The sequence below is a fragment of the Pseudonaja textilis genome, chromosome 2, assembly GCF_049901715.1.
Source record: "Pseudonaja textilis isolate UNSWEBS1 chromosome 2, rPseTex1.2, whole genome shotgun sequence".
Taxonomy (NCBI): domain Eukaryota; kingdom Metazoa; phylum Chordata; class Lepidosauria; order Squamata; family Elapidae; genus Pseudonaja; species Pseudonaja textilis.
This window is the reverse complement of record NC_141991.1, coordinates 238,199,675-238,225,987: the sequence shown is the minus strand read 5'-3', so window position 1 is coordinate 238,225,987 and position 26,313 is coordinate 238,199,675. Positions and strand designations below refer to the sequence as shown.

Here is a 26,313-nt window from a genome sequence, read left to right as displayed (position 1 = left end):
TCGCCTGCCACGTCCAGCCAGAAGCAGTGGACGGTGCGTGCCTGCCTTGGCCATCCTCGCCGCATCAGTTGAATTGACCAAGCGTGAAAGTGGGCTAGAGTGGGGGGGGAGAAAGCAAGCTGCCCGCTTCCAGGGTACCAACGCTCATCAATATTCCCAAAGCTCAATTTTCAACCCACTCACCCCCGCCCCATCTTCCTGAACACACGTCCTACTGTTCTGCGTGTGCTTCCCCCCCCTTCCCAAACTTGACTTGGTAGACTCCTCCCCTTTCCTTAACTCGCTGCGATTTGCCAGCGGAGTGCACGCTTTTTTTCCCCCTAACTTCGTCTCCCTTTACTTTATTGTCACACACCAAACCCCCCTTTTTATCTCATTGGTATCTTCTGGGGAAACCTTACCTTTGCCCATTTGCCCCTCGGAGGACTCCAAGTTTGAAAAGGTGGGTGCGTTTATTAATTTCCAATTCTGTGCGTTCCTTTCTTCGCTTTTCTTCTTCTTTTTTCCCCCCTTTCCCTCCCTGCCCGGTTGGATGCGAGCGCACCTTGGCGTTGACTCGTTTCCCTTTCTCGGGGATTTAAAAGACAATGAGAAGGAGGGTGGGGAGATCATTTGTAATGCTCTGGATCTGGGACGTGGGGAAACATTGAATATCTGGTTTGGTTGGGGTTTGTTTTGTTTTGTTTAAAGCAAATGCTTATGAGGCTTTATGCTAAAATTGTATTTTTGCACAATGATGGACGGACAGTGGGATTTTCCCGCCTGGCATCTGAAGTGGGTAGAAATGAATATTTAATCACAGGGGCGAAACAAAAGGACCTGATTTTTGAGTGAGTGCGCTTTATTAAAATCTGTCGTTTTCAAGAGTTTGAGAAGAAGACGAAAAAGAACAGGATTGTTGAGTGAAGAGTGAAATCCCAAATGCATAACTCGGTGTAGATATTATCATTTCTGGTCTGTTAGAATATTTACTGAAGGAGGCTTAAGCAGTTATTAACAGTAATTTTCAATTGTTTTGAATCTGCAGCACAATATTGAATATAGCAATAGTTCTGCATCATGTCAGAAAATTATAAATTGTGTATAGTTATTGGCTTGAGGGGAGATTCTACATCTTTTGTTGTTATACACTTAAGAGTTAAGAAATAAGACAAAAATCTAGTGGTATGCTAGAAATAAATCTGTGACACACCTGCCATTGAACCTATTAAAGAGGAATCTTTGACTGAAAGTAAACTTGATTTAAATCAATGAGTTTTTTTAAAAAATGAAGACACTACGTGTCTACACATGTGGATGTGTGACATGTGAGATTTGGTTTATTGTGATTTACAATAAAGCTGTAGCCTCCCTTATAAACACTTGTACTAAAATTGCAACTTTAAATTTTTAGTTGCCCTATTGAATTAGTAAAGTAACTACAGCATGCATCTGAGACAGGAATGCATCTCAGAACATTCTTCTAAAGTAGCTGAACATGTCAGAGGTGATATATGCCAAATAATTTCAATGGATCATGAGGAACAATGTTAAAAACCTAGCATAACTACTATAACATTGGCCTTTTCTAAGATTGCATTGCATCAAGGTAAATTTCATTCACCTTGTAGAAATTTAAGCCTATGCTTAAATTTCACACACATGAGGCCTTTTAGGGATACAGTATTTTAGACACATTTGGGGGCATTACTGCAGAACACAGTGTTGGGATGAAAATGGCTAGTATTATTTAACTTTTCTTTTAGCCCACGTCTTATGCACTAATGAGAATTATTCCTTTCTTCTGTGATCCAATGTAAAATAGTTACATATTGTCAATATCAGTTTTCCAAATTCATCATGATAAGCTCACTGTTGTTTGATTTTGATTTCCATCCATACCAAGTTAATGTCATAATAACTCTGGATTTTTTAAAAATGTTGCAGCTAAATTTGCAAGTCAATGTTATGTCATTTTTGGCTTTTTGGATGGATATTGAAAAGTTAACTGCTGATAAGTATGAACTTGCTTACTTATATCTCTATATTTTTAAATAGTCTATTTTTAAGAATGTTATTACAGAATGTGATTTTTCTTTTTAAAATGTAGCTAATTATAGATTAAACTCACAGTCTTTATTTTTTCTCTGTAGGTCTTATCTCTGGCCAAAAAGATTTTTTTAATTTAATTCTTTTTGTGTTCCTTGTTATTACTGGAAAGATTTTTAAGAACACAGAAAAGGGAGATTTAAAAAAAAATCCTGAGACAGAAATGACTAAAGTTAACGGTGAAGATACAAGATCGGGGAATAGGATGGAGCGCTTCCAGCAAGGAGTCCGGAAACGTACTCTTATGGCAAAAAAGAAAGTTCAAAACATCACAAAGGAAGATGTTAAAAGTTTCTTACTGAGAAATTTTTTTGTGATTTTCACTGTCATTGCAGTCATTGTGGGTGAGTAATTTCATCAAGAACAGAATCTTGAAAATTTTATTTGGACAATGTTATTGCTGTTCATTTCTCTTCCCTGCTGAGAATACATTGTTTCTCCAAATTTTTTTAGTCTGATCCTTCATGTTGGGTAAGCAAATATTTATCCTTTTCACAGTTGTAGTTCTGCCTGCCATTACATATGCCATCAGTTTAGACCTAAAGGGACCCAATTGGAAAGAATTTGCTTCAGCTGCTTAAAGCATCCTATTTTTAAATTATTCATAAATTAATTCATTGCAGTATCTCCTGATATTGCATTTCTATTAGAAATTGAAGAAAATCAACTATAGTCTTAGCCCATTCCCTATTTATTTTCCATCATTTCCAAGCTATAAATAATCAGATACATAGAAGGTCCTAATATCACTTAATCCTGAACAAACCATACGAATAAGAATTTCATCTAAAACATTTAGTTCTCTTTCTCTTTTTTTAACGGAGTTGAGCTCATGTCTCCAAGGTCATGTCTCACATATTCTACTGGTGTCATTCAATCATTGAGGGGAGATTTACCTGGCAAAAATAAAATAAGGAGATTTAGTTCCATACTGTTTGCAAAGTGGAATACTATAGACCGCTGTTGGCAAAGGTTTAATATTTTGAATATTTCTTAGTTCAAAAGGAAAAAGGTTGGGTTAGGAAGAATCCTTGCTCCTATAGACTTTATAGCAACCTGAATCCAAAGATTTGTGCAACTTGTTCTGTGTATCAAGAACATGGGTTTGCATTTTCAACGCACTGGATTTTCTATTTGCTGGTTTGCAAATGCTTTGATTTTTCTAAAAAAGTTTTTTTTGACAAGGATAAGATAGGCATTGAGATGATGATGATGATGATTATTGATGAGTTTACCCTTCAACCAATGAATAGTTGGCATCTTTTTTCATTCAGGATTGCATGCATTCAACTCACGTTGGGCAAAGCTAAAGAGCTTCTTGAACTTTAGGCATTGGGCTTTGCTTTGCAAAAGAAAGTATTTTTATAAGAAGAAAAAAATAAACCAAGCAAAGGAAAGTATTTGAATAAACAAAAATAATTTCTATGATGTATAGTCATAATCTTTATTTTATTTAAAGGGAGTATCAGGTACTTAGATAACATTAAAAACAAGGAAAGAATGTTTGCTTATTGTAATCAAAGGAACTAAGTTAGTTTGCTTCTTAATCCACTGTATGAAAAGGACTTTAGAACTATTTCCCTAGAGACTTAGAGGAAGAGGAACCATTTTGGGAAGAGGATGTTCAAAACATAATGGTACAGGGTTTCAAAATCGTTTTCCAGGATCTCCTAGTACTTGCTTAACCTTACATCGCTGTCGGTTTTTATAGTTTATTGGGATCTGAATGCCTTCTGTATAAGCCCCACTGAAAAGAATGGGAACAGGCAAGAGAACGGTCATCTTGTATATATTACAATCCTTTCACTTGGATGGACAATCTAGATGTACTAAGGGAGAAACTGGGAAGTTCACCTAACCACATTACTTTCAACTGCAGACAGTGGAAGTGGATCTGACAAGAATCCAATTAGTACTAGTAATAGTTAGTAAGCAAGCAAGTACAGTCTTAAATAAAAGCTTTTCTTTATATCTTTGTCATTTTACCAATATGAATCCCAAAAGAATACTTACTGTATTTTGTGGTGTCATAATCTGCTATTTCTAAAATTTAGGAACAAAACACATGCTGTCAATGGGATTTATTTCCAAGTAGACATATGTATTACTCCATGCATGGGAAATATATTCTATTGTAGAAATGATCAGAAAGCCTCTGTTTTATTCTTTGACTCAATATTTTAATAAGTACTCATTGCATTTAATATTAACAGCAGTTTTCTTATGGCAAGGGATTGATTATGTTTAGAATTATGCTGAATGTAAAGCCTTTATATCCTTCTCTAAATATAATTAATGGACGGTAATTCCTTGATGATATTGAAAAATAATTCTAAGGATCCATTGTTGTGAAACATGGAAATAATCCCAAGAAACTATTTTGCTGAATTGATTGCAAAACCCTATCTATATCAGATTAAAAGATTGGTTCACAAGCTTTGTAATGGCAGCAAAAATTATAGGTATAACTTCAGTGGAAAATGCTGCCTTCATAGCATTAGAAAAAGGAAATAGACTGAATAGCAGAAGACATACATTTATTTCAGTGTTACTAGGAGGTAAATCATCTATTTCAAGTGACAATCAAATTTGAAACTCTGATTATGTTGCCTCAGTTTTTTAAAAAATTGAAAGACTTTCCCATTTAAGGGAGTAAAGAGGAGGTCTTTTTCCTTGAATATTACTCAAAGAAATAACTAATTAAGAAACCATGATAAGAAAACAAAGTTTATATGTATACATAGCACATGGGTAGGTGGAAAATATTTCAGAGGTGTTGCTGTTCCCTAGTTTTTCTCGTCAGTTGTATCTGGCAAAATATGAAATTTATAGTCCGAAAATGTAAAAAAAAAAGCCTCCAGTAAACCAATGTATTTTGAAATGGAAATTAGAAGAGATCAATTTTAGAAAGTTTAATAAACGTGAGGTGTTCATGTCTTAGTCATTTCATGTCATGAAATTATGCTAATAGAATCGTAGGTTTTAGAATACATTTTCAGATGCATCTTTTCAAATAGTTTATAGGAATATGGAATTCGAGTAACATAAGTTTTATGAGTAACCACATAGCAGTGTAGCATATATGTGTATGTGTTTCTGTAAAATGACAGATATGGGTGTGAGAATACATAGACACAAACACATATAAGCCGTTTGGTGAATGGTGAATGTGCCCATTTCACAGAGGGATACATTTAAATGGCTGAACTTGGGAAAAGAGGATTTTTTGAACTGAGAACAAGCAGATCTAATGGCTATACCCTGCATGTAAATGATTCTTACAGAGAAGTATTGCAGTGGTTTAGAATTGATAATAAAAGTTCCAATCTATGATGTCAGTGATGAAGGCTAGCGGCCTAAAAATTAAATATTCATTAGGGCAGTCTTCATTGCAATTGCTATGGGTGCAACTACCTATGTGTTTTTACTGAACTAACTTTCATTAACCTTTACTCTGGACAAAAATTGTAGAAATTAAGAACATACGGAATGCCTGTTAATTCCTTGTAACTTTGGATTTCGTACAGCCAAATATCTGATGTTGCAAATATTGTGGATGGCATTGAATATCAATTCTAAAGCAGCTCACTCTCTTGTAAACTTAGAAATACGCTAGATGCAGGTTTCTGGCAACCTGCAACAATCCGTTTTCTTCATCTAGCTTAAGGAAAGGATTATATCACAGCCGGATATAACATCCTTCCATAGGTGCTACTAACTGGCAGGTAGGCCGATATATCCCTGTCTCAGTATTCTTGCCCTTTTGATTCTGGGGAAATTGACACAATTCAACATGTCCTTTTTTATTGTAACTTTTATAAGGATTTCCTAAATCTAAAGGATATCATAACCCCTCTTTTACTAAGTACACCTGGGAGAATGGATAGTTTTTACACCCTGAAACTTAAACCATGAACCTGCCTACACAGTGGCCAAATTTAAAATGAATTAAAATGAGACAAAAACTAACATCAAACATAAATGGATCATCCTTTGTCCTTCTTTTCCTTTTTAACTGGTTCTATTAGGTTGTATCTATTGCTGATGTCTGATCATACGTAATTTGAATTAGAACTAACTGATACAAAGCAGCTCAAGGATAGGAGGAAAATCTCCCATGACATCAGAATTCAACTAGTAAATGGAAATTAGAAATATTCTCTACGCTGTAAGTATAATAGAACGATAATAATAATATACTAGAGCAATTTGTAGAATAATATTAGCCCTTATATCAGAAAGAAGCTTGTGAGGTGATTCAGAGGGATATAGCAGGGTTCTCCAGCTTGGTTCCCTGCTGATGAGTGATAAATGTAACACTTAGTATTCTAAATCAACAATTGGTCTTCAACAGATTGCCAGGTTATGAAATATGAAAATAAATATATTGCAGACAAAATAGCTGTACTGCACTTACAGACAGTACAATACTTGCTAAGGTGACACAAGATTTAACGTGTAAAATACTGATATATAGTTATTAATCTGTGTAGCCATGACAATCAGTTAAATTATAGTCTGCTTTCAAAAATAACTCAAGTTCAACAATCTATGAACTATTCTCATGCTGCGTTTATTACAGTTCTAGAATATATGACCTGAAATGGGAAGGGTTTTAAAAGTGAATTGAAAGACTTGTTTTAATGTAGGATCCAGTACTTGGGAGAAGTCTTTGTTGGGCTGATCCTGATCTTATTTTAATACCACTTTTGATCTGAGTAGTAGCACAGACCCTTAAGTGCCTCAGGCAAACTTTCTCTTGAAGATGTTTAAAATATAGCATTCTTGTTCAGATACAGTGCTCTGCCAATGCATTAGTTGGCTTTAAGTAGCTGTGGACAACAAGAAAGCCAGCGGGAGCTTACATTAAGAGCACTGATTACAGGAAAATTATCTACTTCTGCCAGACAACAGAAATATTCACTCATATCCACATGACAACAAAAACTCAGACAAGAAACATGCCACAGATTAGCAGTAGCACTTAAGACTTATATACCACTTTACAGTGCTTTACAGCCCTCTCTAAGTGGTTTACAGAGTCAGCATATTGTCCCCAACAATCTGGGTCCTCATTTTACCAACTTTGGAAGGATGAAAAACTGAATCAACCTTGAGTCATCCAGAATCAAACTCATGGAGTGAGCGGTGAGTTACCCTGCAGTACTGCATTCTAACCACTGCACCACCATGGTTCTTCTAGTCCTTGGTAGAGCAGCCATGAAGGTCTTGGAAGATATTCAAATGTCACCTGTCTAATTCTACAAAGGTCACAATTTGTGCAAGCCATCATATTCCCTGCAACACTCTATGGAAGCAAAAGTTGGCAGGATAGGAAGTGCATGGACACTTTCGAACTTGGGTATTCAAGGAGAATTCCACGGATGGCCAGGAAAGCAACCCAGGGGATCATTGAACGAATCAACTCAGAATTCTCATTCAAAGTCCAAATGACCAGGTCAAATTATCCTACTTCAGAGATACCATCTCTCTGAAAAAGGCTGTAATGCTGGGAAAATTGGAAGGAAAGAGAAGAAGAGGATGGCCAGAAGCAAGGTGGATGGACTGTGGGAATGCTACAACAGCTGCAACTTCAAGGGCCAGTCACCTTTAGCACCACTGTAACTTCAAATGGTCTCTGAATGAGTAGTCAATAAGAAAGGACTACCTGTATTTATTTTATATTTAGTGTAATCTTCACTGTTTTCTGATTGCTCCGAACTTTTCATCTTCTACTGCTTAAGGCAGCATTTTCATGCTGCTCAGTGACAGGATTGGTCTGCTTTGTTACAGATTCTGCCTTAAGCCTATACTATATCTTAGGTGCTCTGAACCAGTTTTTCCATTCAAATTCAAAGTACTGTATAGTTGTAATATCTGGAGCCTCAGAAATTAGATCAAATGACGGGGCAGGAGGTATGCAGGCATTTTTAATGCTGACTTCAATTCACAATTAGCTAAAAAGTGAGTGGTGTGATACACATTGCACAGTTGTCCCTCCTTTTAAAGTCTTTTTAGAAGAAAATTCAGAAGACCGACTTGGATTGGAAACATCAAATTTAAGTGGATGTAGCCTGTATTTTTATTCTCTCCATCCTCCAAGCATTTGTTTAGAAAAATTGACTTCCTTCTGGTCTAGTAAATGGCTGCAGCCCAAGTCTTCCTTGGAAATTTGCCACTTTCCCAAGAAAGACAAAGACAAAGTAGTGTAACCAGTGTATCCTGAGGAGTTGGAACCAGAGAAGTTGAAGGGAATCAACATCATTAGTTGCCTTCTAGTAAATAGAACTTTTGTGAGTGAGATTATCAATCATGGCAAACACTTATGGAAGCGCCCATCACAGGATACCTCAAAAAATTGTTCCTGCTTACTTCCATCCATTGAAAAATTCTTCATATATTTGTTCTTAATTCCCAGTATTATATAAATACCTATCCTGGAAACTAGTTTTCTTTCCCAAGGGATATATATTATCCTCTGTGACTCCAGTTCCTGTCTGTTTCTTCTCTGTTTAGCGTCTTCCTGTTTAGCTCTCAACCTAACTTCCAGCGTAGTTTTCTCTTGCCTGATCAATAGGGGTAAAGATCTATGCCTTGTAACATTATCATTTTAGCCTTGTGTTTTCAGATTAAGTGCTTCCCCTAATGAGAGGTTTAAGAACCCTAAAAAGTAAAAAAAAACCAAGCAAGATCAGATGTAATTGGGATAGGAAACCAAAGGAAAATCAGTGTTACAAGTTACATTGGGAAGTTGAAACCAAATTCAAAAGGAATACATAAAGACCTTGCCTTAATGTCAAAGAAGCTTTATAGATATGCAACTCGATTTCACTGAGGGACACATCACAGTTGTGTTTGACCTGGGGGGGCCGGGGTGTGGCTAGCTCTATTTCACTCATGTCGGGGGCACCTGTGGTGGCCCGAGCACTCTACCAATGAAAATGGGCTCCTGAGCTCAGGAGCCCGTTTTTGCTGGCAGAGGCACCGTAGGCCAGTCCTTTGCTGTTTCTGGGTGGCCCCGTGAGCCAGATCTAAGTACCCCATGGGCTCAACCCCCAGGCCAGGAGTTTCCCTTGAATTGAGAGCATCTGTACTTTTTGAAGAACTAAGCACTGGAACTCATTTGGTGGAACAATTACAGCACCCTTTATCCAATCTTGTATTTTCTTTGCTGAGGGTAATGGGAATTACTGTCATCTGAGAATATGACCAGCATAACCAATCTCTAGGAATACAAGTAAGGTTGAAAATGATTTCACATGCATGGAATTCATGATGTAATGGATGTATTATACCAGGTTTCTTGGTTAAGTGAAATAATGTAACTTCACGTTACCATGTTTACGTTCCTGTTTGCTAGGTTTCAGGTGATCTGTAAACTTAGACATTTCTTTGTAGACATTTATTTCATTCACTCGTGTTAACCTCATTAGTGAAAAGGTAAATATTTATACCATTGTTCCACAAACATGGTACTGAAATATGGATTTTGTTGTGGTTTGCATTTATAATTTGAGGGTTGAGTTGCTAAATAGACTTTGGTCCTGGACAAAATAATTAGTAATTTAAAAATAAATTTAAAAATAATATACTGAAGGTAGTTGGTTGAAACCAGCCTTGTGAGAGGGAAGCAGACTGTGATGAGAAAGGAAAAGATCTCAAATGTTTTTTATTCGTATCTGGATTTTCTCCCTCTCTCTTGTTTGTTTTGTAACCAAAGAGGAAAAAAATTGCATGGCATATGTCCTTATAAACTAAAAATTCTGGCTTAATGAAATCAGGATGTAAACAATTCATATACAGCCAAGTTGTCTTCTTGTTTGTGACCAGCCATCAGGCTAGGATTGGTTAATAGGACACCTAGAATTTCACATCAGAACTGTGGTAAAGTAGTAACAAACCCACATCTCCAAGCTGATTTCTGATTGTTTGCAAGTACTTACCTGAGTACTAGGCTTAACATAGCATAAGGAACTACAGTACTCCAAATGTTGTACCTTAGTTTAATAACCACCTTTGCAGAATGTGGAGTAGAGTGACTGCATATCAATTGTTTAGGTAGATCAGGGGTGTCAAACTCAAGGCCTGAGGGCCGGATCCAGCCCATGGGTTGCTTAGATCTAGCCCACGGGGCCGCCTTGGAAATAGAGAAGTGGTGCCTCTGCCAGCGAAAATGGAGCTCGCAAGGACTGCACATGGCCTCCTGAGCTCTGTCTTCACTGGCAGAGGGTTGCAGGAGGCTGTCACATCTGAAAAGAGAGCTTGGGAGCCCATTTTCACTGGCAGAGTGCTCGGGCCATCACAGGTTCCCCCCTACCCAAGTAACTTGCTGCCCACGCCACCCCGGCCCCCCAAGGTTAAACACAACCCTGATGCAGCCCTCAATGAAATTGAGTTTGACACCCCTGATATAGATCATGGTTTATTATAATAATGAATAATAATTGGAAAAATATCAACTTGGCCTATTGTACTGTCAGAGAACTACAGTGTCATAGTCTGTAAGCCACCTTGAGTCGCCATGGGCGAATAGGCAGCAGTATAAATTCAATAAATAAATAAAAATAAGATAAGCACAAATGTTGTTAAATATAAAATACTGTATGAAATTTTAGATTTGTCATCAAATGAAAAATGCTGCAGAGTGTCATGCCCCTGTCAGAGTCTGAATTCGAGGAGGAAGATAGCTGACAGGGAGTGGGAGTGTGGCTCCATTGGCTGTGGAGGAAACTGGGGAAGGGTAAAGTCCTGCTGGGCAGAGCAGGGGAGAGGTAGAACAAGAGAGAGAGAGTTCAGAGGAAGACCCAGGCCCACCCGCTCTTCATCCTAGGGGACGCAGGGAGGAACGGAGAAGAGAGCAACATGGGTTGTGTGGCTTACGGGGGAGGAAAGAGCCCTGATTCCCTTCATTAGCCATAGCTGGGAAGGGAATTTAAAAGAGATGCATGCTGAGTGCAGCATCTGCTGGGAACAAATGTGAGTTTATCTTGTGTGTACTTTGGTTGTCTGCCTTCCGAGCATCCTCCCAACCGTGTTGAGTTATTGCCGTGCCTTCATGTCTGGAATTCCTTCTCCTGCCCTGCTGGACTAATTACCTCATTTTGCCTTGTTTGGACTTATAGTTACAGTTTTGGGTGACCATGTTTTGGACTTGATTCTCTGCAGCCAAAGACTGTTCCTGGGAGAGTTTTTCTCAGCCAGAAGGTAACCAGGACATTGGGGGCAAAGTTGGAGCTAATAAAGGGACTCCTACTGATTATCTGACTGTGTTGCCTTTGTGCCATGCCCCGGTTCATCACACAGAATATAGGGCTAGAATCACCCTTAGTAGAATATTAAAACATTATGGACCTATTATATTTTAGGTTCAACAAAACATTTTGAACAAATTTTTTCTTACCAAGCTATTCAAGTGTGGGCTGGCTGATGTGACAATTGAGTACTGTCAAAAACCATACTCTCAAAAATCATATTCAGAGTACTCTTCAAGAGTCAATCATATAATATCAAACCATAGAACAGTATTGAGATATTGCAAGATTCAGTCATGATCTTCTACTCATCAACACTTGGACGAGAAGATGGACAGAATATTAATTTTAGTAGATCAAAAGAAAATCCAAAATTGGAATAGATAACTAATATCCTGGAAGAAAGAAAGAAAAGTTGAGATAATCCTGGTAGGCTAAAGAAATTAGACGAAAATAATAGAGTGAACTTAAACATGATAAATGCAAAATTATTCAAATCAGGAATATTTAACTGCACAGATATAGCATGGTAAGATACCAAGATTAGCAATAGTACATGCAGAAATAATCTTGCACTGAGAGGATAAAAAGACCAAATGGGTCACCCTTGAGATACGGTTGCAAACAATGTAAATGTGATTTTAGGCTACATTAACAATAGTTTCTAATTATGGGAGTAATAATATCATATCCTCACTGTCTATGGATATTCCCAGTCATCCATCCATCAAGGTTGTCCCAAAGATGTTTTTTTCAAAAGGCAGCTGGACTTTGTTTTTCCTTGAAGACCTTTCGCTTCTCATCCAAGAATTTCCTTCAGTTCAGATCAAGGAAAAACAAAGTCCAATTGCCTTTTGAAAAAGCACCTTTGGGATATCACATTCTCACATTAAGCCCTCCTTGTTTCAAAGCATCGCATGTTAGAAAGATTTCAGACAAACTGGAACTAGTTCAGAGAAAGGTAACCAAGATATTCCGAGAAGAAGAGACTATTCTTTATGAGAAGAGATTGAAAGAACTGGGAATATTTCGTCTTGGGGGAAGAAGATGAAGCAATATATAATGGCAGTCTTCAACTAGCAAGTTTTTCTTCAGTGGATGCATTTAAGTGGAGCTGGAAAGTCAACGGTCTTGGATTCTTCCTTTGGAGTCCTGCCCAAAGCAGGTACACTATATAAACTCAGTGTCTAAATAGCTCCTACCAATTCTGTGATTATATTGGACTGTGGAAACAACAAGGCACATATAACTGAAGTTTAGACCATTATGAAGGGCATAGAATACATTGTGTGTGGTTTTTTTTTAAACTTGCTTGAGAACATCCTATTAAAATCACAGCAAAATGATTGTTGAACAATTTTTCATGGGAACAACATGATGCTTGTTAGAACAGCCACTTCACAAAGACCAGAACTGACATTAGAGAGTGGAGGGGGAGCAGGTTTTTCAAATACTGCTGTCTATGAATATTACAAATATTGCCAGCATTGAGTATGTCCATGTCCGTGTGTGTGTCCGTGTAATGTGTGTGTGTGTTGAACGGAGAAAGGGAGGGAGGGAGGGAGAGAGAGAGAGAGAGAGAGATCCAAAACAACTTTTCAAAATTGACTCCAAAATCCTGCACAGCCCTATGTTTTTATTCATGTGTAACGTATTTCTCTGTATTGAATAATATACTGCTCACCATTCCCCAACTGTAACTGAAATTTAAATGAAATTCAATAAGTTTTAGCTCTTCCACAAAGTTAAACTTTTGAATTTGTTAAGTGAGAATTAAGTTTTGGAAGGATTTGTTGAGTTGTATATGTGTGTGCTTTGCTTGTTTGTTTCAGAAAGAGTGGTCTTGGCATGCCATATAAAGGTTTAGTGTGGCCGGTGGTCCAAAAATGTTTTCCCATTACTCTAACAGCCGAAAACAATACTCTTGTGAGTTGTTGTTGTTCAAGAACTTCTTGTTAGTTTTTAGATGAGATGATCCTTTGGCATAATCAGTCATCTCTATGTTCTTACTTTCTTATTTTTCTTGTTGGTCCATGAAAAAGGCTCCTGGATGACCTTAATGGACGTTCACTGATCTCATCTCCTTTTTATTTGTGTGATTCTAGTATTTAAAAAGTATGTTTTCCATGGTAACATTGTAAGGAGAATTAAACTGATTGTAAAAAGATGGTTTGCACGTGCTGATGCCCCCATTACTTTCTGGTTCATGATTTGCCATGAAATCTGCATCAGGCAAACAGTATGCAAGCAGTGTATTAGAACAGAATGGGAATAGAATAGGAATAGAGTAGAGCAGAGCAGAGTAGAATAGAAACTTTACTGTAACTTTAAATATACACTAATCAGCATATTTTAAATTAAATTTTGTTGCATTACATTTGTATGCAAACTTGACAGCTCACTAGTATAGTGCAGTGTTTTTCAGCTTTGGCAATTTTAAAATATCTGGACTTCAGTTCTCAGAATTCCCGAGACAGTATGCTTTTATATAGAACCAGCTGTATGTCTTTGGACCAGTCACTGTTTCTCTATACTTATAATTTTTTTAAAAAAATCTACTAACTCTAGAAAATGAGCCAATAAAATTTTTATATTGCCCTGACAATGGGAGAATGTCTTAACTTTTATAACAAGAGTTTCACTGGACCTCAAGTTGTGGAGATCCTTGGTGTTCTCTGAGCTTGGTTGTTTTTTTGTAGGCATTTCATCACCAAACCAGGTAACATTATCAGTGCTATGCAGGGCCTCAATATTCGAAGTCACTCAGTCTTGCTTGGCTTGAATTATAACCTGTTGTTCCCCAACCAAATCATCAGTCTCCAGACAGAGCCTTCACATCACTTAGTTGGTCTAGAGTGGATGTATAAAAGAAACATACATACTACTCTCATCCCACTCCTAGCAGAGGTCATTCAAAAGTGCAAACAATGCAATTTTATGTCTTACTTTGCAGATAATTTAATGTTGGTTAGTCAACTAAACAAGACCAGATATCTGCAAATACCACTGATTACAAAGGGAATTGTAAGTAATAGACCTCATACTCCTTTTAAAAAGTCTATTAATTCTTTGGTTTTTGTCTTGCAAACATGTAAATAGTTGTTGAATAGAAAAAAGGTTCCCAGGTAAGACAATTGACTGTCAATTTCTGAGATACAGAATAGATCTATAGTCAGTCATACACATTTGTAGAAACATGGATCAATATACAAGGTGGCCTGTGAAACCAATGTAAAAAATTGACCTCTGGAATGTATGAATTGACACAGTGGTCAATTTATTTACAGGAGTTTCTCGTTTAACCAAGTTAGAAGACCAGCAAGCAGTATTGTCTCATAAATATAATTAAGGATTGATGTAATTGAAAATAATGTTAAATTTGAGGAATGTTCTTTAATTTTGTGGTTTTAGCTTTTGATCAGAGGGAAATGCTCAGGAAAATATAAGGTGCTATATTGATAAAAACACACTTATATTCAAACACAAACATGTATAGACATCATATCACACTGATTCCCCAAAAGAAGTTACTTTAGTTGTCATAGCAACCTAGAAAACATCAATTTGTGACATCTTATAGTTCAGTTATAAGAAATAATTGCCTTGTTATTGTGTTGCCATTAAAATTCTTAGCAGCTTCTTCTCAACTTAAATCCAAATTCCAAATTTTCAGTTCGTTTCATGTTGAGTTCTTTATCTTTGTTTCTTTGTACCTACATATTGGAAGACCTTATCTAGAAATAGATTTTCCTGCTCTGCCTCAGGCTCCTTGAGAAATAGTATAAGAAGTCAATGAATATAAGACTAAAAGAGAAAACAGAACAGAAACACCAAAGAATAACATAAGGAGTAATTGAAAACTAGTCTTCATTTTTTTCCAACATTTAATTTCAAGCCTGCTTGACATAGTCATTTCTAAAAATTCTTAGCTGGATATTAATGTGACAATAACACAATTCTTAAGAATACAAACCCATACAGCACCTATTGTTTCTCCACTGGCAACACATCAGGTATCAAAGATCCTGAAACAAATCTTTTGAATCTCTTATATAATATACACATATAATCCTGCTATATTGTCCACTACTTCAAGGTTCTATTCACTTCCCATCTCAGATCCATCTTTGCTTTGAGAAGGGACAAGGTATTTTCATGGAGACAAAGTTAAAATCATATGAGACAACAGGCCCATAATTTTTTGCCCTGTCTCTTCAGTTCTAGTACTTTACTTCATTAACGCCTACAAACTAGAAAAGATCTGAGTTTAAGATCAGTGATTAGTTAACCTAATTCAGTTAAATTTAAATTAATTTAAAGAGTGATATAGGTGTTTATTTGCTCATTGTCCCGATCCTTTTGGACCAACTTGACAGCTTTAAGACTTGTGGACTTCAACTCCCAGAATTCTTCCTTCAGTCATGTTAGCTCCGGAATTCTGGGAGTTGAAGTCCACAAAACTTAAACTTGCCAAGTTTGAAGATCCTTGTTTTGGACTAATGAATTGAGCCCACAATTACAGTCATAAATTATGCTGGTCATTCAGCGGATGATACAACAGTGATTGGTCTCATTCAAGACAACGATGAATCCTCATACAGACGGGAGGTTGTACAACTTGCCTCGAGGTGTAACCGGAACAATCTAGTATTTAGCATTTATTTGATTTGTCAATCGCTTACAAGATACAGGTATAAGAATAAACATAGCTTTGAATACATGAGATAGATACTTATAAGAAAAATAAAAATAAACAATAGGACAGGGATGGTAGGCACGATTGGTGCCCTTATGCACGCCCCTTAGGAAGGGGATGAGGTCAATAGTAGACAGTCTAAGGTTAAAGTTTTTGGGGTTGGGGGAAGAAACCACAGAGTCAGGAACTGGAACTGAACACACTCAAAACCGTAGAAGTGGTGGTAGACTTTAGAAGAAACCCTCCCACACTTCCACCTCTTACAATACTAGACAATACAGTGTCAACAGTAGAGACCTTCAAATTTCTAGGTTCTATCATATCACAAGACCTAAAATGGACACCTAACATCAAAAACATCATCAAAAAAGCACAACAAAGAATGTTATTTCTGCACCAACTCAGAAAGCTCAAACTGCCCAAGGAGCTGCTGATACAGTTCTACAGGGGAATTATTGAGTCTGTCATCTGCCCCTCTATAACTGTCTGGTTTGGTTCTGCAACCCAACAGGACAGACACAGACTTCAGAGAGTAATTAGGACTGCAGAAAAAACAATTACTACCAACCTGCCTTCAATCAAGGACCTGTATACTGCGCGAGTCATTTACAGACCCCTCACATTCTGGACATAAACTGTTTCAACTCCTTCCCTCAAAATGTCACTATAGAGCACTGCACACCAGAACAACTAGACACAAGAACAATTTTTTCCCGAACACCATCCCTTTACTAAACAAATAATTCCCTCCACACTGTCCAACTATTTACAAAGTCTGCACTACTATTACTATTAATCTTCTCATCACTCCTTATCACCACCCTCTCCCACTTGTATGACGGTAACTTTGTTGCTTGTATCCTTATGATTTATACTGACTGTTTCCTAGTATGATTTGATTGCTTATTGTACCCTGTGACTATTATTAAATGTTGTACCTTATGATTCTTGACTCTTGACGAATGTGTCTTTTCTTTTATGTACACTGAGAACATTTGCACCAAGACAAACTCCTTATGTGTCCAATCACACTTGACCAATAAAGAATTCTATCCTATTATCACATGATCATACCTGATTTTACTATTTTTTTTTGCAATACTCATTAAGTGGAAGCAGCAGTTGTAAAGTAAAGGCCAATTTCCAGCAAAAATGTCCAAATGAGTCACCCTTTGAGAGGCGGTTGCAAACAAAGCAAAAGCAATTTTAGGCTATATCAATAGTAGTTTCTAATCATGGGAGGAATAATATCACACTTACATGACCGCGGGATACTGCACAAAGCCATAAATGTGAGCTAGTTGCAGAGATCTCAAAATGTATTCACATGACCATGGGGGGAGGGGAGGGTTGGAATTTCAAATCTGGATTATAAGTACTTTTGGGGGCATGCTTTGTCACCTCAAACAGTTGCTGGCTGTAGGTGAAAGACAACCTGCATTTTACCATTTGCAACCACCCAATGAGGTGAATTGTAATTTCGAATGGTCACTAAATGAACTGTTGTAAGTTGAGGACTACCTGTCCTGAAAAAGGACCCTGGATGTATATAATTGTATCTGATTAGAGTCAGATATCTCCTTTTGTCTAGCTGAAGAAAAACAAAGTTCTTGTTCAGTTTCTTGATTTGATTTACCTTCTAAGTTTTCTCTGAAACACAAGGACATTACTTTAAACCAAAACTTCCCAAGCTTTTTCATACTCAAAATTGCTGTCAAAAAGTTCTTTACTCAATATGGGCAAAACACTTTAAGTCAATTTTAATGTCTCTATTGTGATTAGGTAATAGGTTAATATGTCATTACCAAAAGAAAAAAATCACTTTTAATCAAATATAGATCATTTTTCCAGGTTTGGGAAGCACTACTGTATAATGCTAAGGCAGGGTTTTTGTTTTTGTTTAAACCAATTTGTTAAGCAAGAAATAATGGTTTCACATAATACTAAATCATAAATTCCAGGATTTTAACGCTGTGGGAATACACCATAATAATGAACATATCAATACTCAGATACAAGATTGGTTGAGTGCTTTGGCCAAGAAACAATTATTATTTAAGGATATAATTGTGAAACTTGTTTTTATGGAAATACTATTGTAATTTTAATCTTTTTTCATTTATTTAGCCTTGCAAATAATATTAAGTAAGCAATATTTGACATTTGTGCTTTGAATATCAATATTATTTTATTCCAAATTTAAATGCCATAGATTGGTGGTTTTCTACACTTGGTGACTTTAGGATGTGTGGATCTCATTTCCCCGAATTCCTCAGCCAGCCTCCAGTTGAGTTGAAGCTTATACATCTTAAAATTGCTAAGTTTGAAAAATACTGCTATAGTGCAACCTGTCTTATTGGTACTGACATCCATAGGTTTATCATGCAATAACGGTACATTCTATATATTGTTATTTTGCATGTCCCCTAATCAAAAGATTTCAGTAATTAATTAAATTTAGTAACAAAGCAGAGTTACATTTTAGAATCCCGCATTTATATTTCCCTTTTAACATGGAGAAGTACAAAATAGAATCAAAAACTTGCATTTTGTTTGGTTTGGTGATTGTACAGAGCTACATCTTGCAAGCTTTTTCATTTTTGTCTTTGTTTAGACTGCGCACCTGGACAGTTTCTTTTAATGCATCGTTCTCCTTAAAAGAAACAAGAAACGGCATTAGAATTGCTTTGTCTTTTTTAAATATGTGCTCCCCTGTATTCTTTCTGAATGCTTGCTTCCTCTCTCCCCCCACCCCATGTAAAAAGTCAGAAGAAAACCTGCAGAACAACTTTGGGAGATTTCTTACTGGGCTTTGTTCCATAGATAGGCTCACAAATTGTTAGGAAACTTAAACCTTTGTAGAGGAGGGGTATTCTACATCTACATAGAATCTATACCGGAGCCCCTTGGATTTCCAACCAGCCTTGCTTGTTATTTTTTACCTGCAGTAATTGCTCTATTGTCAAAGCATAGTATCCATTGGTGCCTTTAATGAAATGAAAGACAATATCAATTCATTGGTGAATTGGTATTTTAATTGCAAGAACACAGAGAGGAATTTGTAAAGTTTTAAAACTTTGCATGGAGATTTGTGTGCCTTCATTTATTTATTAAATTTATATGCTGTTCATCTTGTGGTTTGATGCCTCGGAGTAAGGTATTTTTTTACTCATGGCAATTGCATAGAATAGTCCTTGAAGTTTTATTGGCAAAGTTTTTCAAAAGTGGTTTGCCATTGCCATTGCTTTCCTTAGGCTGAGAGAGGGTGTGTGGCCCAAGTTTCACACCTAAGGCAACACTTCAGGCCTAAGGAGATCTCATGGTCTCCCAGTTTGTAGCCTGATACCTCATCCACTTCACCCAACTGGTCCTCATTTTTGTGTGGGTTTCTCCTTGTACTTATAGCGAAAAGAATAGTACTGTACTTTCAGAATAAGCATAAATTCACATGTTCTAAGTCCCCTTTTTGTTTAAGACTGGCTCAGCTGCTGAAGAGTATGAAATAAAACGGTCGTACGTTCATTCAGAACTGTACAGCTGCATACCAACTGCTCCTCTGGTCAATGGAAAGGAAGTGGGGAGAACCATGAATGACCTACAAAGGCCCTTCCCTCACTTCCAATCAAAAGAAAGGGTGGAGAGAACTGTTTTTCTTCCTAAAACACAAACAGAAATTGACTAACATGCAGAATTTGCAATTCTCTCCAAATTAGATAGGAATAAACTTCACTATCCTCCATGGGTGTTCTGAATAGCACAGGAGACTATATAGGTAGTATATAGTCCCTCCCGTTAGTACTATATATAGGTTGTTCTACTTTCTGATTGAAAAGTAGATTACTGAAAAAAGTGTTTATAATGATAATGATCAATAGCTCGATTGTACATCAAGTTTTCATAAGTAAATAAAAGTTTGTGTGAGGATTTCTCTTCAGGGCAAGCCCTAAGTGTATGAAGTCCAAGCACATTCATACCTCAGGAAAATCAATGTTTGATTATTTCCTTATTTTCTGGAAGCTAGACTATTTTATTGCCTCACAAATCCCAGTCTACAAGCTCAGTTGCAGCCAACATCAAACTGGTAAGAATTTGTAGTTCTGACCTCAGGGTATCTGTGAATGTTCTTGTCAGTTACAGCTGTACCAAATCTATGTGTTTAAATAATGCTTGCAGAAGAATAAAGCACCATGGTTTCTTTTTTCTTAGGTGTCATCCTTGGCTTTGGTCTCCGATCCTATCACTTCAGCTACCGAGAAGTGAAATATTTTTCCTTCCCTGGAGAACTGTTAATGAGAATGCTGCAAATGTTGGTTTTGCCTCTCATTGTATCCAGCTTAGTAACAGGTACTGGTGTGAATTATTTTCTAATTTCTTTTTCTACTGTCATTCAAGTTTAACATTCCTCTTTGTGTATATATGTGTATTGTTTAAAAAACAGAATCTAAGGACATACTCTAGGCCCATCAAAGAATCTAGAATGTGATGTTGTTACGTATCAATTCATGATAGTGATTATTAGGTCAATTTTAATGAAAGGACAAGAGCTCTGTGGGAGAATATTTGCTTGCATAAAGAAGCTGAAAGATTCAGTTTCCAACAATTTCAGTTAAAAACAGGGATAAAACATTCATTCATTAATCAATTGCAATTGTAAGGTGAATGACTACAGGTTGTCTTTTGTTACGGTGACTCATGTCGTTGTGGTTGAAAAGCAAGGTGCCCACCTTGTTCAATGACTGCAGTCCTGACTCTCCCAGTTGCAGTCATTAAGTGACTGTGCAGTTCATTAAGCAGAGAATGGGGTGCCTCAGGGTACGAGAGGCCTGGCGCAGGGCAATACTCTATTTTAAGTCCAGGCTTACACTGCAGCACACGCCTAGCTTGCTTGCTTGCTTGCTTGCTTGTTTATTATTTGCTTGCTTGCTTGCTCACTTACTTACTTGACTTCTATCCTGCCCCTCTCACCAGACGCAGCTCTAGGCAGCTTACAGACTTTCAATTAAAACTCACTACAAAACAATAAATAGGTACCACAAATTTTAATATAGGGCTTCTGCTGGGCCTCCCAGAACCTCCCAGGTAGCCCCCCTCTGTACAGCTTCCCAGATCGCACAGCCTTGGGCCTGTTTTTTCATCTGTTGGATCCCACAGCCTTAGGCCTGTTTCCCGCCCTGCCAGGTTACCCAGGCTCAGGCCTCCTCCTGCCTGCCCTGTCATGCTTTTTGTTTCTCTTACCTCTTCCAAAGATCATCTTTCTGGAAAACCGCCCAGCCCATGTGACCCCCAGCCTTCCTACAGAGGCCACTTTGCACTATTCTAGAGGTAGTCACCGTTCCCCGAATCTCTCAGGTAAGCAACGGTTATCCCAACACCACAGAAAGAACTTCCTTCTTCAATGACTGCTCTAACTAGGATAATTATTTATCTCCTGCATATTCCTCTGAGTTACAACTTTTTTAAAAAAACAAAGGATTTCCTCAGAATATTGCAACCAAAAGGCATATAAAACTAAAAGCTGTAACAGGTTCCTTCAGAGAATACTTGCTGAAAACCCTTGGAAACTGGAAATAGGCCTCAGGATCCTGTTTTACAGGGAAAGAGGTTTATTAATATTATTGGCCACATTCTATCAAGGGAACCCCCCAAATAACTTGGAATTATTTGAAAACAGCTGGTAAAAGCAACAAGATGGACACAGACCTTAGAGTGTAATTTGGACTGCAGAAAATACAATTACTACCAACCTGTCTTCCATTGAGGACCTATATACTGCACAAGTCAAAAAGAGGACTGTGAAATGTCTACAGACCAGTGTGGAATTCAATTTTTTTTACTACCGGTTCTGTGGGCATAGCTTGGTGGGCATGGCAGGGGAGGGATACTGTAAAATGTCCAGTCGGAGGTGGTATTTGCCGGTTCTCCAAACTACTCAAAATTTCTGCTACCAGTTCTCCAGAACTGGTCAGAACCTGCTGAATACCACCTCTGCTACAGAACCCTCACATCCTGGACATAAATTGTTTCAACTTCTACCCTCAAAATGACACTACAGAGCACTGCACACCAGAACAACTGGACACAAGAATAGTTTTTTTCCCAAACGCCATCGCTCTGCTAAACGAATAATTCCCTCAACACTGTCAAACTATTTACTAAGGCTACATTACTATTAATCCTCCCATCCTTCCTTTCACCCATCTCCTCACACTTATGACTCTATGACCATAACCTTATTGCTTGTATCCTAACGATTTTTATTGACTGTTTCCTAGTATGATTTGATTGCTTATTGTATCCGATGACTTTTACTAAGTGTTGTACTTTATGATTCTTGACTCTTGATGAATGTATCTTTTCTTTTATGCACACTAAGAGCATATTTACCAAGACAAATTCCTTGTGTGTCCAATCAGACTTGGCCAATAAAGAATTCTATCTATCTACCTATCTACCTACATACCTACCTATCTATCTAATGTATGAACTTCCCACTGTCCCGTTCCACAAACACAGATGCGTAACCGTTATGCACATTTCAGTTCTGAAAAAGACTGGCGTGCGAGCTAAGTAGGAGAGAGAGTATAATTGCCTGTAAAACACTGGAGATTTTTAGAGTAGGAAGAGAAAAAAAACAAATGAAAGGGAAGATTAATTTTAAAGTAATAATAATAATATTTTTGGATTTTGCAGGCACATTAGATGAAAAGATTCTAATGCTGTTTTAAGACTGTGCATGTTTTTTGTACAAACCATAATGTTCAGGTAGCCATTTTTTTTAACCATTTTTAATTCTTAGGAAGGGTGGGTACAATCCTCATGTCCATGCTTTATTATTTAAGAGGGGAAAAAGCATGGCTAAATGGTCTCTGGCAGAATTTGAAAACAATTAGTTTTTTAAAAGTTGTTAAAATTACAGATATAAAATAGAATGGTAAAAGCAGAATCTTCTTTTGTGTAACTAATAATTATCCTAGTTAAGGCAACTGCTGGAGAAAGAAGGAAGCTCTTTCTTTCTTGGATATTGGAAAAAGGGAATTTATCCTGGAGAAAGAATCTATGAGACAGAGATTATTTTCAATCACACTCTGAACCTGGTTCTTTGAATTATTAAGCATTAGATGCTTCGTGCAATATAGGTGATCCTCAACTTATGACTATTTATTTAACAACAGTTCAAAATCAGGACAGCCTTGGAAGAAACAGTTTATGACCTTTCCTTACGCTTACAAATGTCACATCACCCCACAGTCCATGATCATAGTTGGGTGTTTAGCAATCAGTTCACATTCACACCAGTTACATCATCCTGCAATTATATGAGAACAATTTGCAACCTTTCAACCCAGTTTTCAACCAAAAATTTAAATTGGGGAAGCTGAATTTGTTTAATGACCACATGATTCACTTAACAACTGAAGTGATTTGCTTAACAGCAGTAAAAAATAGCTGTAAAATTGGGTCTTGTTACGTGATAACTCAGACTTTATGATGGAAATTTCCATCCCAGTTGTGGTCATAAGTTGAAGTTGTACATTGAATTATAAACTTACCCAATAGCTAACAAACTTGGCCAAAAAGCATACCCAAGGTTAATACCAAGCTTAGTGTATTATGTGAATATAACTGCTACATCTTTGATGGTTACATGGGTTTAACTATATAAACATAGACAGAGTCAGCTTTAAGAAGTCTGTTAGAAAAGCAGAATCGAGTGGAGTTAAGTAGCATTACAACTAAATCGTAGGCTGGCCTCACACAATACACTAAGGCAGACATAGACACAAATCTTATACCCAGCATCTGTTGTACTGCAATACTTGCCAATTGTGGAGGAAATTCATTTTTCATCAAATAGATTTCCCACTGTGAACTTTATTACATCTGCTTCTTCATAAATTCTAGCCACTCCAATTCAAAGTATTGTACCCAGGGGTGAGATTCAAATTTTTAACAACCGGTTCTGTGGGCGTGGCTTAGGTGGTGAGCGTGGCTTGGTGGTCATGCTTGGTGACTGGGTAGACATGGCTTGATGGCCATGTTATTGGCTGGGTGTGGCCAACTCAATATCACTCACATTGAGGCATGCATCTCTTCACCTGCCCTCTCATGACGGTGGGGATGCTGCAACAGTCGTAAGTGTGAAAAATGGTCATAAGTCACTTTTTTCAGTGCCATTGTAACTTTGAATGGTCACTCCACACAAGCAAAGTACCAGCAAAGGAGGGGGAAAAAACTCCAGAGAAGTTCCTGAGACAGGAAGTCTAGTCCTGCCAAGAATGTAATAAAGTTTAACAGAGAGGCAGTTTCTATAAGCAACACCAGAATGTTTCCTTCCTGTCTTCCTTACAGGATTAGGCCAGTAATTTCTTCTAACAACCGGTTCTCCGAACTGCTTAGAATGTTAACAACCAGTTCTAGTGAATAAGTGCAAACCTGTAGAATCCCACCCCTAATTGTACCCATAGTAGGAAGCTTAAGGGGTTATTCACCTTCTTTGTGGCACTTCCTGTGGTTTTATTAGCCAATCCATGTGAGTGGTTTTTAGCATCCTTCTTCCCCATTCTGTGCAGCCATGGAAGCCTAAGATCAGCAGAGTCTTGTTGGATCAGGCCAAGGACCTATTTAATCTAGTTTTCTGTCTTGCATTCTGTGCAATGGATGCATTGAGGAAGCAGGGAACTTAAAGCATGCTTAGGACATTGCTTCCTTGTTCAAAGGAAGGCAAGAGCACCATTATGCACTTAAACGTCTTTCTCTATGTGGTCTGGCTGCCTTGTCTGATTTTTCTTCTGCTGCCCTAAGCCAGGAATTCCACCAAGGCTATAAACACTGACCTATGTTTCCAGAGGTCATAACATAGTGGCTAACTGTGAACCTGGAGATCTGGTTTGCAGTTGACCCTGTAACCCTTTGCCTTTTTACAGAGGAATAGCTTCATGGCTCATGTTTCCCTGGAATGCATCTCACCACTTGCCTTACATTCTCATTTCCAACTTCCTTGTTCCATTATCATCATAACTGCTGATCCTTCTGTCCCTAAATTTGGAAAGAAGGGGTAATAAATAGCATTTGAACAGGCTCTCCTTGGCCTGTAAACTAAAATAAGTTCTCCATTTTGCTACCACATTCAAATGTTGCAAATGTGGGAAATTGGTAATAAACTTCCCCTCAGTGATTGGAATGTTTCCAAAGTTGTAGAAGCACATTATCATCTCACCAAACTATATAGATGGAGGGACAGGAAGTCAGTATTCATATAGCCAATCAGAGTGAGCATAATATTTCTTAAAATGTTTGTTCTTTTCCTAACTCTAATGAGAAGTGCCTATTAGCCACTGGGCTATCATTTTCCTATTATCAGAATTGCACAACAGGCAAAAACAGATGTGAATAGGTGGGGATCAGAGGTGGTATTCAGCAGGTTCTGACCAGTCCTGGAGAATCAATAGTGGAACTTTTGAGTAGTTCAGAGAACCGGCAAATATCACCTCTGACTGGAGATTTTATAGTACCTTTCCCCTGCCATGCCCACCAAGCCACACCCACAGAACCGGTAGTAAAAAAATTTGAATCCCAATACAGTTGGAGATATTCTTAAATATTTTAAAAACCTGAGTTCTGGAGAAAGGGCTTTAAAAAAAAAATGTGAACATGTGGTCTTTTCCTAACTCTGATGACTTTGGAAGTTCTTGATATTAATTTTTTATCAACCTGGAACAATGTTTTATATAGATTAGCTTAGAACAATGTATTTCAAACTTGGCATGCTGGCTGAGAAATTCATGAAGCTGAAGTCCATATATCACAAAGTTACCAAATTTGGAGAAACACTGGCCTAAAACAATATGTGAATTCAGCCAGTTGTGGCATACTTACAAAGCATTAATAAACCATGGTTTAGCACTGCATACGAAACCAGTGGAGAGCTAATATGTATGGAGCAATTAAGAAAAGCATTACAGTGGAACCTCGGGTCATGAACGCTCGCTCCTGTCTGTGACCAAATCGGGTGGCAAACAAAATTTCCTCTCAGCACCATTTTTTTGACTGTGCGCATATGCAGTCGGTTATGCTTCCAGACATGACCAAATCAGGTTGCGACAAGAGTCCAGGAACGGATTATGGTCGTGACCTTTGGGTCCACTGTATTTCAATAAAAGACACTTTATAACGTCTGAGCATTTACCATATCTGTGGCTGGATGAATTGGGAGGAAAGGAATGGTGTTTCCTAGCCAAGTTAACGTGCTAATCTCTTAAGCAGATTTAAATCTATTAT

At 37.5% G+C, this 26,313-nt stretch overlaps 1 protein-coding gene across 2 annotated transcripts in view; it reads left to right on the top strand.

Annotated features, from left to right (window-relative positions):
• Positions 1-209: 209 nt before the first annotated feature.
• Positions 210-26,313, top strand: part of SLC1A3 (solute carrier family 1 member 3) — a 41,061-nt gene continuing 14,957 nt past the window's right edge. The window contains exons 1-3 of one of the 2 annotated variants that reach the window (XM_026714204.2): positions 210-442; positions 2,133-2,432; positions 20,242-20,379. In XM_026714204.2, coding sequence (XP_026569989.1) covers positions 2,252-2,432; positions 20,242-20,379 — 319 coding nt within the window. In that variant the 5' untranslated portion in view covers positions 210-442; positions 2,133-2,251. Of the gene's footprint in view, positions 443-516; positions 831-2,132; positions 2,433-20,241; positions 20,380-26,313 lie in introns of those variants that run through there. The other variant, XM_087927375.1, reaches the window with a different exon arrangement.